The sequence below is a fragment of the Onychostruthus taczanowskii genome, unplaced genomic scaffold (genome assembly GCF_017590055.1).
Source record: "Onychostruthus taczanowskii isolate IOZ18803 unplaced genomic scaffold, ASM1759005v1 scaffold299, whole genome shotgun sequence".
NCBI lineage: Eukaryota > Metazoa > Chordata > Aves > Passeriformes > Passeridae > Onychostruthus > Onychostruthus taczanowskii.
The window spans coordinates 43,421-57,851 of record NW_024500338.1 but is presented as its reverse complement, the minus strand read 5'-3'; the positions used below and the strand labels follow the sequence as shown (position 1 = coordinate 57,851).

Below are 14,431 nucleotides of genomic sequence, written 5' to 3'. Positions count from 1 at the left end.
GCACACTCTGCACAATCCCAATATTCTTTTTCCTTGCATCCCATGTTACTACAGGCAGCAACATCTCCTCCCCATCTCTTGCAGTGTGTACAGTGATCTGGAGAAAGACTGCTGTTAACTTACCTAGTAAATCTCACACCTGAACAATGGGCTGTTTGTCCTTCTGTGGCATCTTTGGAAGTAGCTAAGTCAGGGTGCTTACATTTGCTCTGTTTAGGTTATTTGGGTTACTCTACCTGTTGTTATCCCTCTCTTCATTCCTTCTACTTGTCATTATTCTCATTCTTTGAGGCAGACTGTTGTTAATCACATAACTAAACAATTATATTAAAACAATAGTAGCCCTGTTCTTCATTTGTTTATTGCATGTTTATTTTGGGAAGTTGCCTGCTCTTTTTTCTTTCACTGGTTGCCTCTGATTTACTTTCCTGCATTTTTATATATATGCAAACAGTATTCTTGCAAATATGGTAGTAGTTCTCATTACTTGTTATACGACTACAATGTTGTCAAGTATTCTTCAGTATGTAACAGTCTTAACAATATATTTTGTCTTATAGCATTTAGCAGAGTCCTTGCTTCATGTAATTCTCAATAAGCTGAAGGCTCAGAAGAATGCCACAAATTATAATTTCAGTCAGGCTCTGTGTCGAGTATATGCAGGAATTTGTCGACAGTTGGGAGATTTGGAAAGAGCCCGCCTTTTCTGCTATAGTCTACTTAAAGAAGGTATAGTTTGGCTTAGTGGCCTTTTATCTTAAATGTGCTGTGTGTCTTTGCTGTAGTTTGTCAGAATTATTATGTTTGTAAAAACAAACAGAAATCCTGTTCAAGGGTTGTTTTCCTCTTCAAGGCTTGTTTTCCAGAATTTTTTTCTGTAATGCAGAAATATAGACTGTTCTAGAAGAAATTTCCCTTCTCATAGTTCCAGCACATCTGTATTGTAGTTTTGTGGTGACCTGGGCTCTTAGTAGTCTACTTATTTTTCCAAGGAAATATTTCATTTAGGACACTCTGCTTTCATTTCCCTACCATCTCCAAAATGATAATGTGATTTCTGTGAATTTCGTCATTTTAGCCTATTAGTATTTTCTTATTTTAATTGAGTAGGTGTTGATTCATAAAGTAAGTGTGATTTAAAACCAGGTATTTAACATAGTATCAGGAGCTGGACAATACCTTGATCAAAACCAGGGTATTTTTATAATATGTCCTCTTTAAAATCTTTTTACTTCCTGTTATCCAAATTCTTGCTTTGTTGAGAAGTTTTTTCCATTTTCGTTCCCTTCCTTTACTCCCCTGCCTTTTGGTCACAGAAATAAAGGTAACACGTACATACTATTGCTAAGTTAAGAATCTTAGTTTTCTAAGACTAAAACTCAGTAAGTTTGAAAATAGTATACTGGTATCTGTGTTTCACATTAAAATAAAATTCAAGAGCACTGACAATCAAAGTGCTAAAGCTTGAGATTGTTTCAGTTACTTGCTATCTTTGATATAAAATTCCTATCTTTTTTTTTTTTTATTCTTAAAAAGGTTTGTGATTTCATCTTGTTCTTAATTACCATTTTTTGAGGGGGTGTAATATTTTTATTTGAGTTCTTTTTCGAATTCCTGTTTTCCCCTCTGTTTTTCTATCCTTCAGTCTGTTGTAATTCTGCTTTTACTTCTTTCATGTTAATAGTTTTAATACTGCACCATGTTAGAAACTGTTACTTGTCAGATATATATTTTCTGCATCTAAAATAATAATTAAGATTTTTGTTTTGCAGTATCTTACTGCTTTTCTTTTTGTGGGTTCTTGCAAATATTAAACATTTCACCTTTTTTCCTCTCTTTTTCCTTTCTAAGATCCAAACTTTAACAGCTAAATGCAGACTTTTATTGGATGATTTTCTCTTCTATACATTGAATTGCATAAGTTACCTATTGTCATTGTTCTGTGGTTTTATAGTTATCTGTTGAGTGGGAACAGCTGTAAACACATCTTAAGTGCTGTTTAGGCTTTTTTAAAATTTGTTTGGTTTTATTTGATTACTATGCATTTATTTTTGGGTTTTCTCTTTCACGTCGTTTCACATATTCCCATCAGAATTATGGCAACACAAGCTACACAATTACCAAATTCACTATAAACAGTCAGTATTACTTCTTTAGACCAAAATCATTTGTTGTCTTGATGACTTGTCCATCGTTTTTGTTCTGTTCTCCTTTCAAGTATTCTGCCTTAAGCGACTATAAATAAAATGTTACCTTTGTAGTTATTTTTCCTTTTATCTCTCCTTTGTTCCCTCCATTTTTTCTTTTTTTTTTTTTATTTTCCTCTTTTTTTATGCCCCTTGAATTCTTACTTATTGTTGAATTAATTTTGTAAGTATTTCAAATTCCTGAGTAGGCAATTCTAGTTGTCAGTAATTCTAGTTCACCAATGGTCCTGATAGAAAAAAGTTCTGATAGAAAAAAGTGAATTCTTCTCATGATGAGCACCTTCAGAGTAAAAGGTCCATCCAAAATACCTCATTAAAGTGTATATCCTTTATGTTCATTAAAGCTTCTTGATTTGATATATTTTGATATGTTTTCTAGTACTTACGATCTTTCAAAAAATGTAGAAGTTATGCTGAAGAGGGAAGGTCCATTCAGCTTTTTAGACTTCATTGTTTTTATATAGTGTTTCAGGCATATGCATTCCAGTATAGCATTTCATGCATGAAAGTAGTATCTGCTTTATAACTTATTCCAATATATTTGTTATTGCTTACAGTCTAAACTGTAAGCAATTACAAATACACTGGAAGTAAGTGAAACTCATTGTAAGTCTAACTCATGTTTTATCTTAGTATTTTGCCTTGGAGCTCTCACCTTTAGTATTCAGAAGGGTCTTTTGGCTTCCCATTGATGGCCTGGAACTGTCCTGTCTAACTGATAGTTGTCAGATACTTGCTCTGAATTACTTTATTGAATGAGGATTCTTCAATTATATGGAGTAGCACAAACCTTTACATCTGTGGAAGTATAAATAGTAGCATGCTCACGTACAACTTGCATAATGTGTAATTTCTCTGACAAAGTCTGAGAAAACTGCAGAGGAATATCAGATTTGAATTGTGTGAAAGTTCTTTGCAAGCTTATGTATACATCCATATATATAACTACATATAATTTCACAGGGGTATGGGTGCAATGTATTAGCAAGTACTGTAGATTATTTTTTTCTTTGAACTAATTCTAGTTTGGCCCAGTGATCAGAGTGCTTATTTGTGACTGGAATGTATTAGGTGGGTTGTTGGAGTGCATCTTCCAGTCTAATTTAATCCTTAAAGAATGCAGTTTCAATGCTGTAAGACCACTCTCCTTAGTGAGCTAAAGTGCAGTGAGAAAGATGAAGGGAGAGGGAATAAAGTTACAATGGGGGAGGTGGCTTAAGGTTTGTTGGGGTTCTGTAGGTGTTTCTTGTTTGGTGTTTTTATTGGATCTTTTCTTCTTATTTAGTCTCAGGACTGAAATGTGCTAGTATGACTGCCTTTCCTTAGGCTTCAGTTGTGATGTGACTTCTGTAACCTTTTTTCTTAGTTACCTTGCTGAATGTATTAGCTTTTAACGCATGAATATATTCATTTTTGTGTTTTAAGATGTTAAAAATTTACTTAATTATTTCTTTTTTTCCTTAGACTATCCAGACTCAGAAAAATTGATTTTATTTATCACAAATGTATGGTCTGACATATTTGTCTTCCAAGGTGCAATTAACAAAGCTATGCAATTAGTTGTCAGGCAGAGTGCAAGCAATGAGATGCTGGCCTGTTTAAGTGCTTATCTCAACTGGGAACAGGTAATGTCTGATTTCATTGTCAGTATCAGCTTTTGTCTGCATTGTTCTCTTTGCTGGCTGAATCAAATCAAGCAACTTTCTTTTCTAATGAAGGGTGTGAGTATCCCATGGAGGCTGTACAGTTGCACAACTAATGCCGCTTCAGGCATTTTTCTCCTAGTTGTCTAGACCTTACTAGAATACAATACTTTTCTTGTTTTCCCATCTACTGAACACTAAAAGTAAAGGTTGTTTTTAAACTTTTAACTAGAGCATTGTTGAACTAGGGAATTCTTTCCATCTGTGGAATGTTATGTGAGATGTTTCTTTCTTTTACTTTATATTGTTGCTTTTTAAAATATGTATTTGTTTTGTCTTTTGTAGTTCTCTGTGTAACAGGTAATATGTTACTACAGTTAATTTCAAGATGAGCCTGTCCCTTTTTACTCATGATCTTTTTGCAAGGTAGACTGTAAATACTTGTTTATCGCAAAAAAACTTAATTACATAAGCAGTTGGTGTTAATACAAAACCATTGATACCAGGAGAAGGATGATCAGTGAGAGCTGACTTCAAGTCGTTGAGCTGTTCAGAAAATCATTTAATTTCTATCAGTTTTCAGCAGGCACATATTACCGTCCTGAAAAGAATGTTGCAAGGAGGAGAAATTGAAATAATTGGGAGCAATTTTATATCATGCAAATGGAAAGCCAGAGGTGCTTTGCTTCTAAAGGAGTTCGTGTCACAGGCTTGTGTGTCTGTTTAAAGGCTAGGGCCCCATATATTTGAAAACTCCATATTAATTCCGGGCTTGCTTCCTGGAAATAAAATAATGTTGTATATATCAAGTGAACAAAATCACATTGATTCATAGCTGTCCTAGTTCTGGCCACAACAGGGTTAATTTTTGCAGTTGCCAAAAAGGGGGGAAGGCTGGGACCTGGAGGTTAATTCTGTAACACCTGGTATCATTAGCAGGGATATGGGGAATGGAGTCTCTTCCAGGGAGAATGAGTCCCTTCCAGGCCAGCATAGTGTGATGGAGGGAGAGGTTGTGTATTGTTGTTTCCATGTGAATTGTTGGTCTCTCTTTTGTACCCTCCATCATTAGTATTCATTGTTATTACTGTTTGTTGTCTTATCTCATTGCTGTTTCCAGTAAATTGTTCTTTTCTCAACCTGTGATCTTTATATTTTGTGCCTCCAATTCTCCTCTCCGTTCTGCCACAGAGAAGAGGAAGGGAGAGGAGGGAGGAAGCTAGCAGTGCTTGCTTTCAGTGGGAGCACTAATTTGGAGAATACAATTCCTAAACCATGACAATAGCTCATCTATTCCCTATCCTAACATGCTGCTCTACAGCTGCCTTGAGGAATGCAGTAGTCTTACTGCTGTCATCATAGCCTTTAGGTGTTGTATGATTTTTTTTTTTCTTTAATCTCTGAAGCCAGCCTTGAATTTAATTTGGTATCACTGAAATTACAGCCCCCTAAACCTCCTGCTTTAGTGCAGGAGTGAGTTAATTTGGCATGGATTTGTATCTGTTTTTTTTACTATTGTATCACAGTTGTGATGTAGCATTAAGCTGTGGTATTCAGTTACGCTGTACTGCAGTCCCTGTTCAGCAAAGAATTTGTATTCTCCATTCCATTAGGTTAGAGCTTTTAGTATCATGCCAGTAGAGATGCACATAAGAATGTTCTAGTAAATGTTCCTGGAAATATAAATTCTTTGCACTCACACTACCTACTTTATTAATGGTTCTCTGAAATATGAGAGCTGCTGCAGCTGGGGAGAAATAGAATTTTCTATATTGACGATGTATATAGACGATAGGAGATGACATCATCCTGTCTGTAAGCTCTGTTTTACTTGGGTAGAAATACAGATAAAAGTTTCAAGTAGATTGTGATTAACAGTCTGTTACACATATAATTTTAGGAGAAGATTGTTCTAAGTAAAGCTCAATTGGGATGGGTATTAATTTCTTGGTCAAAGCATGTCATTTTAGTGACTAGCACCATGGCAGAACTTGCCAATTATATGAGGTTTTGTACTGAGAAGATCTGCCAAGCACCCATTCTGTTTATGTGATAAGCCTAGACTTCTTTTATGTGTCAGATATTCAAAAAATGTTTGGTTTTGAATTTCCTTTCTTCCCTTGGCTGTTTAATTAGCAGAATGGTTTCACATGGCGTATTTATTTACCTCAACTATTAAAAGTATTTGCTTGCAAAGTCGCCCCTAATGAAGAATAAAGAGTAACGAATTTTAGAATTATCTATATTAGACTAATTATTAGACCATATTAGACTAATCTTCTTGCACTGGAAAAACACGCTTCTTACCTGAATGCTGCATTGAGAGAAATAAAAATCCCCAAGTTGTAGAAGGAGATGAGAGAGTGGGTGTGAGATTTGTGTTTTATCTTGTTTGGGTATTTTTTTCCCAAACTCTCCTTTTAGTAAAAGCATCAGGAAAAGTACCTAGTACTTGAAGGTTTTGGTTTATGTACTCTATTTGTTTGTGTTAATTCAACCCAAAGTTGGATATATGGCGTAAGATGCTGTAAACAGTCAGTATCAAATATTTGTAAAGAGTTTGGTTCTGGGCTGGTAACTTTTTATGCATTAAGATAATTACCTTCTAAAATTCCAGAGTTCATCTTTAGATGCTGGTATTATGGTCTCAAACCTGCTTTTAGAAATGCAGTCATGTACAAAAGTAGAATTTCACCTGAGTGAACAGTACGGAGAAGATCTCAGTGAAGATGCTTGGCAGTATATATTTGCTGTTGATCTACTCTGCTCTCATATGAAGTGGGATTGGACACATGATAATGTTATAAGGTATTGTGACAATCATGTCTTTCAAATATTTTCCTTTGTGGTTTTTTCTGTGGTTTGTTTTGGTAGTGTTTTTTTGTTTCCCAAATTCATTATGACTTAGCTTTTAACATAATAAAATGTTGCATAGGTATTTAGAAACGAGGATGTTTCAACCTGATGAGACTTAGATTACTGTGTATATGTGCATTATTTTAAGATAGGAGGAATGATCAATGAGGAAATGTAGTATTTTATAGTATTGCCCCAAGAAATGAACCCTGTTAGAGCTAGTCTAGTAAAGATTTGCTTTCAAAATAGCTGTATAAGATTTTAAGATGAATTGTCTGTCAGTGAAGCAAAGTGATTGTCTTCTTCTGAACTTACTTGTTGAATTCCCCTTCCCCCACAGCAGAAAATGAGGGTGGAATTTCTCATATGAAAATAACACTGCTTCTGGGCTGAAAGTGAAATATATCCATACTCATTAATGTATTATCTTGATTTCTGTCTGATTTTAAATTATAATACTTAGAGTCAATATCTTAAATTTTCTTTGAACCTAAAATCCAGGATATGGACTGCTACCATACTTAAGCTTGTTTGAAAGACTCCATTTTGACAGCTACACGGATCTGACAGCCTTGATTTTCTATATAGAGGTTACATGACTTAGAAGACATTTGTTTATCTGTGACATAACATAATAAGTGATACTTATAATCGTCGTCTTGTATATAAATATCATACCTTCATATAGTAAAAAAGGTTTTTCTGTTGAAATACTTTTAAAATTTATACAAATTAGCTTCAGTGAAACATATGTAGTCTTAATTAAAGCCATAGCAATGTGATTGTCTCTGAGTTGTGATGGTAATAGGTAACTAGGTCTATTAGCATAATTTTAAGGATTAAAAAAGCCTTACTTTGGGTCATTTTAGGTTTAAAAATAAGCATCACATCTTACTTGTAACATAAAAACTGAATTTTCAGTAATATAAGAAACTTACAAAACATATCAGCATGACATTTGAAAGCAACACGATTTCATATACATTTGTCAAGTCAGTCTATGTAAAGTTAGTAATAAACAAAAGAGTAATTTGCCTTCATTATTGTATGAATACTATAACCACTCCTTCATGCAGTATGAGATTTTCAAATTCATTTTTCTTTCACAGCAAAGTGCTTTGGCCTTCTATGGATAACTGGATAAAGAAGAGAAAGGGGCATGAAACTGCTCAGTCAATTCATGATAGTGTTATAGCATTGACACTCAGGCTAATTGGTAAGTAATTTAAATTCTTGGTTGAACTTCTATTTTGTATAAGTATGTCTTTATGAAAGTGTCGGGCCTGTCTGGAAAGGGGGTTGAAGTATTATTGAATTTTATTGGATCTTTATGCAGGTATTTTCTGTTCATCAGCCTGTGGAAAGAAGGTACTTAAGTTTTCAGAGATATCATATTGATTCGTGATAAGAGATACCAACATGTTTTATGTATTTAAAATGAAATAATCTGTAGCCACATACAGAATCATAGAAATCCTGAGTTGAAAGGGACACACTAGGTTCATTGAAGTCCAACTCCTACCCTGGACAGGCCAGCCCCAGAAATCACACCATGTGCCTAATGCGTCTTGAAATCAGACACAGATTGGTGCTGTGACCAGTTCCCTGAGGAGCCTGTTCCAGTGCCTAACCAACCTCTGGGTGAAGAACATTTTTCTAATAGCTAACCTAAACCTCCCGTGACACAGCTTCATGCCATATAGTTTCCAGCAAAATGTATAAAATGCGGTTTTTTATGCAACTTAATACCATAATAAATTTAAGTTAGATTAATTTATTTGGGATCTAGGTGGCATTTGGTGTAAATATATATAATTTGAGTTTCAATAAATATTTTCAGTATGTAGGCTATATGACATGGTTTATTGAAAAAAATTGCATTCTTTCTGAGATTTACACTTAAAAATTGTAAAACTATAGGAGGCTGAATCAATCTGATGAAAAATGCCTTGGGGTCTTTAGTTACACAAGGAATAAGATAACTGTTGTTCCCAAGACAACATGGTAACAAGAATTTTTTGTAGTTAAAATTTGCATTTTCTGTTGATACTTCAACAGAGAGCTGGGAAGTATAAAAGCTGGGAAGTTGACTGTCTAAGTAGTCAGATATGTAGTAACTCTTTTTCTTTCAGGTCGATTAGGACAAATAGGTTTGAAGGAAGGCTATCTTGCTGCAGTGAAGAATATTAGTTCAGTAATTGGACTGTTTGTACAGCACGCAAAAGAGGAAGGTAATGTTCTTTTAGAGGAACTTGAGTGTAACGTCCACAATGTGAAGTTTTGAAATGCCAGAATATAAATTAAGGCACACATGGCAAAACAGCCTGTTCTTGCAGTTTTCGTTAGTGTGTAACAGGTGAAGCAGTTTTCAGTTTGAGTCTCTTTCTGTTACAAAGTTAATGAGCTTTTAACAGTATTACCTTCTGTTTGAAACAGAGAAAAATTGTGAGATGGTTTCAGACACCTTGGAATTGGACTATTTCATGTAAGAGCCTGTCAGCTGCATTAGAGATCACTTAAAGGGTGATCAAGTTAAGATCACGTGAAGGGTGATTGTAACTTGAGTTAATTTTTCACCTGAACAATTTATGCTGAATCTTACTAATAAAACTGTTGTATTAGGAGAAAGACAGTTCAAGGTACTGATGAGATGAAACAAGGCAGTTAGAGCAGCAGAAATCCACATTGTTAAGTTACTCTGGATGTTAAGTACATTTTGCAGTGAAGCATTTGTTAATGTTTGGGAGCTGTTTTGAACCACCTGTATAACTTATCTTCTTTGCAATCTCAAGTTCTAACTTGGTAGTGTATGGTGTACAGTGTGTGTCTGTGTTTCAGACGCAGTGTAAACTTGACTGCTTTCTTAACTCTGATTACTCTTAGTGACTAAAGTCACTAGATTCTCAATTCCTGTACGCCCTTTGAGTACTAAAAAGTTGCTGAATTGAGAAAACTGGAAAGCGTTAGTATAAAATGAGATGTTATGAAATTTGTGTGAAGGTTGTCATCTTTCTATGTTACGGTGTTAGGCATCACAACTGTTGATGTGTTTTATTTTCAGTTGTTGAATAATAGTTTCTATAGATTCAAGATTCCCTAAAACATTCTTGCTTGTCAAAAAATTTCTATAAGCTGATTTCTGTTAACGTTTTGCAGCTGTTCCTTGGGGTGTGCAGCTGGCAGCCGTATATTCACTATGTGACTTGGGTACAAGCAATCCAGAAGGTATTGTTGAGGCCATCCATGCTTGGAGAGCAAAAGTTCCTAACAACATCCCTTCTGCTATCACAAATGGCATAGCTGAAATCACCTCGCTGTGTGAAATGGAGCTAAACTAAAAAGTAGGGAAGTGGACTGATATAAAGGAAGAAGTGCCTTACCAATAAAGCAGTAGTTGGTTCCAGTTAAAAACCATACAATGTGGTGTGTCTTCTTGTATTTCATGCTTTTAATCAGAATGTCTGATCATGCAAAGCAAGGTCAAATATTTTATCTGGCTTTTCTGTTTGAAGGAAGAGTTTTTAAAAAAAATAAACAAAAATATTTGCTTTTCCTAGTAGCTGATTAGTGATCTGGAAGTGAGTGCATCTTGAACTCCTGAAATATTTCTGGTTTTATGACAATAGAAATCAGTAACAGTTTTCATTTTTCTACCTACATCAGTTTGGAGTGTGAACTATTTGACAGAATATTCAGCATGACTTGAAAACCTGGTTCTATTATTTTGTACTATTTTTATAAAGTAACCATTCAGATTGCAGAACATTTCCCACATTCTGCTGTATTTTGTTTGGGTTGTCTTATAAACTTAATTTAAAATACTTGTGAAAAACAGGTAGGAATTGACTTTTTGTGTAGCCATCATGTATGAAGTAACAGATACTAAATCTCTAAACTTGTATATACGGTGTATTCTGACATATCTCAAATTTGATATTGTTCCACTTGGAGAATTTTGTGTATGTAAATAGAGAGTTGGCTCAACAAAAGTTCATGTTTCTAATGATAGCTTCGCTACACTCTGTTTTTGTGTCTTTCATAATAAAAGAGACAAATACCATTGTGTTCTTGTTGTCCTTTTAAATAACCCAGAGTTAACTGTGTTTCTAGCTTATATAAATACTGTTTTGGGGGGCAGCAGGAAATTACCAGTTGAGATAATTTCACTGAATGAATTGTCCATAACATTGCAGTTATTGACATCTCTCCAAAAGTTTCTGGTATGCTTTGGAGGCTTGAGAAGTAGCTTTAAAAAACTATTGAAAATTTGCATTTTCACCTGTGGTTGTGCCCATGTGAAGGGATGAGCTTTGCTAATGCAGATTCTTATTGTAATGGGACCTAGCTTCTGACAAACTTTTGTGGTCTTAATATGCATTGTGATTTTTGTGCCTCTTCTAAATATGACTACCAGTGCACTCTCCTAGCCCTCTGTGAGTTTCTGTCCTCTGAGGTGAAACTGTGTAGAGCAAAGCGGCCATTGATTTCAGTTGCACCTATAGCTGCTTGCACTCTGGACATCAAATTGACCTTGGTGAGCTTACCACAGACAATTCAGTCAATGAAAAATAATCTAGTAGTATTGGTGATACCTGTGCACAATAGGCATTGCTACAGATGTCTATCATGAAGGCTTCCAGTAGGGATTCATATAAATTAATTTGCCTCAGGTTGAAGCTGTATGATGTCTGAGACTCTGAGCATTTTGGTGATTGTGAAGCCTTTGGGGATTTTATGTGTAGCCTTCATTTATCCTTCTTGCACTAAAATGAGCACAAAATATCTGAAGTGGAAGAAGTCAAAAGAAAGCACAGGTTGAAAATAAAAGAAATATGGATCATAAATCTGAAAACTAAAGGAAATGGGAAACAGAACAACTAAAAAAAGCAAAGAAAGAAACAAAGTGAGTAGAGGATCAAAGATGCTTCAGTAAAAAATATTGCAACCCAAAAATCTTCACAGCAAATAGAAAAACCTATTTCCTTCAGAATTTGTATATAAAACACTGTCATTTGAATATGTGAGATTCACAAGAGAAAAACCAGACTTTTTCAATGCAAAAAAATCTAAAACTATACCAACTTGGAAAATCAAATGAAAAAAATAATTTCAACCTACCCTCAAACCATTTTCATGAAAAATATTCTGCTCATGTAAGTGAAAGAAAAAAATTTGTGTGTACTGGAAACATAAAACTGATTTTAATTCTGTGTTCCTCTCTACTGCCCAATCAAACTGCATTGGAATAAGTAAAATTAGAATCATTAATACCCTGAAGGTGTTTGCTTCTGTTAAATACTAATCACTCATCATTCATTAAAAAATACTTTTAACTCCCACACACAGTGTCAAATTTACCATATTTTAAAAGCTATAAAATGTTGATATCCATAAAGGATAGTAATTTTCAGTATATGGAATGCTTTATTGATCTCAATATCTGTTCCAAATACTAAAGTCCCATTTAGTTCAAAATAGCCATTAAAACAGGGATTTACAGGTTTCCATCATCATTTGCAGATTTTTGCCTTTCTCTCCTTTTTTAAATTTTTTTTTTTTTTTTTTTTTTTTTTTTTTTTTTTTTTTTTGTTCTCACACAAATACCGAGCATGTGGCTTGTCAAAAACTATGTGTATCAGGAAATGTTCAAGTCTGCACTTCCTCCATGCCTTCTCATATTCCTAAATTAAAACATGAAAACTGCTAAGACATTATTGTCAACAGCCTAAGGCTAGACAGAATGCTAACAGTCAAAATTCATGTCAGATTAAAATACTCAGCTCTAGCAGTTCTCCTGACTCAAATACAGGAGACAATAAACATGTATAATAGTTTATTTATAAGGGTAATTCTCACTATAGGCTTTTGAGTTCATAGTGGTATTATTTGATATTTGAAAAATCCCTGACATGTATTGACTCCAGGAAAAGAAACTTGTCATAAATATTGGAGAGCAGTGTAACTTTGTCTATGTGTAGATGAACAGGATGCTGGAATAAGTTGTTAAAGGAAAAATTTTATTTATCTATTTTTCTTGTTTAGTTGCTTTCATACTAAAAGTTATTTTTAGAGTGTCTGAATACTAACGTTATACTGGTAGAATTATTTGATTATTTACTCAGTCATCCCTTGCTGGAATACAAATTTTGGACATACATACCTTTTATTTAACTTTTTTTCTACAAAAAGTAGCATCTTTGGGCTAGACTATGTGTTATGCCACTGGGGTATTTTCCAGGATGATTTTGACTCTCTAGGTATAGTACGAAATATTTTTGAGTGTGAATTATTTCTTCATAAAATAAAAAATTGTTGGACTCTAGACTGCTTAAAATTAATCTCTAGTTATTTTATCAAACCTTCTGAAACTGATGTATGGTCTGTCCTAGCTTCTGCTTTCACCTGTCTGTTTTGAACAAAAAGGTTTTCTGATCTGGACACTAGAATAAGACCAAACCTGTTGTGAGTTTTCCAGTTTGAAATGACTAATGAAATTACATGCTGTACTCTGTTGTAATTGATGAAACTGCATGTATGAGTGGAAACCAGTCAAGAAAACCTGAAGATTGGTTATAAAGAAGCTGAAATTAAGTGGTTAAAACACTTTGGAATATCACCATTTAGCTTACATTCTTCCCACTATACCTTATTTTTCACTTCAAGAAAAGTCAGAGACTACTGTCAAAAGATGGACAAATTAGCAAGAAGGATTTCTTCAGAGACAGGCTTTGCAATTACACTGTTACTGGCCTGAATAGGCTGAAGTCTTGTTTTGCAAAATTCTGAACCTGGTTGAACTGTTTAGGGGTTTACAAATCCATGAAATGTTAATGATTTTGGGTGCTCTGAGCCATCTATTGCATTCAATTTAATGCAACTCACATTACGAAATTACTTTTTGGACTATTTAAGTTGAAATTTTGAAAAAAACATTCTGAAGATTAATAAAACAAATAGGTAGGTAATGGGAGTTAGAAAGAAAATTAAGATATTTATGCAAATTACCTGGGTTTTGATTATTTTCTATTTTAGTCTCAAATGGCTCAAATTCCTTCAGCTGCCACGTCATCCTAGAGATGTCTAAATGTTTGCTACTGAAAATGGCCTGAGTTTTCTAAGTAAAACCTGCATCTTGTTGCCATGCTTTGACTAGAACAGAATTCTGACATGGTTTAAGCATCAAGTAGGAGAAAGCCGAGCACTTGGCGCAACTTGTCTCCTTGGGCTTCACATACAGTCACAAGCCTGTCTCCAAAAAGCTTTTGATGATCACAGAATTGTCGGAATTTTTGATGATCACAGAATTGTCCTGGAATTCCTCTGGCTGCCCTGGATGGCTCAAGCCCCTGGCAGGGGGGCTCAGAGACCTTGGCATGGAGTCATAGACACCTGTGCCTTTGATTTTAACCCATGGAGAAAATTACCAGCTTTGTGTGAAGATTTACAAGCCACAAGAGTTTAAGTAGAATGATAGTTAGTTTGTCACAGGGTGAAAAGGTAGAATTTTGGGGTTTTTAGAATGGGGGTTCAGGAGGCAAGATGGAGGGATTTGGGTGTGCCCTGCCCTTCCTCTTTCTCCTTCTTAGCCTCCATCTTCTGTGTGATGGTGGCACTTTAAATTGGTTTAGAGTAGAGACAGACTGTCTAACATAGATTATAGGTATTGAAAAATTATTGCAAATAAAGTACACATAGTTCTTAGTATAAAATGTTAACACCACCCCA

At 34.7% G+C, this 14,431-nt stretch overlaps 1 protein-coding gene across 2 annotated transcripts in view; it reads left to right on the top strand.

Annotated features, from left to right (window-relative positions):
- ICE1 (interactor of little elongation complex ELL subunit 1) overlaps positions 1-10,758 on the top strand; it is a 36,162-nt gene extending 25,404 nt beyond the window's left edge. For both annotated transcript variants that reach the window (XM_041408271.1, XM_041408270.1), the window contains 6 exons: positions 561-729; positions 3,672-3,832; positions 6,468-6,658; positions 7,816-7,922; positions 8,839-8,937; positions 9,863-10,758. In XM_041408271.1, the coding sequence (XP_041264205.1) occupies positions 561-729; positions 3,672-3,832; positions 6,468-6,658; positions 7,816-7,922; positions 8,839-8,937; positions 9,863-10,044 (909 nt within the window). In that variant the 3' untranslated portion in view covers positions 10,045-10,758. The remainder of the gene's footprint in view (positions 1-560; positions 730-3,671; positions 3,833-6,467; positions 6,659-7,815; positions 7,923-8,838; positions 8,938-9,862) is intronic.
- The last annotated feature ends 3,673 nt before the right edge of the window (positions 10,759-14,431 follow it).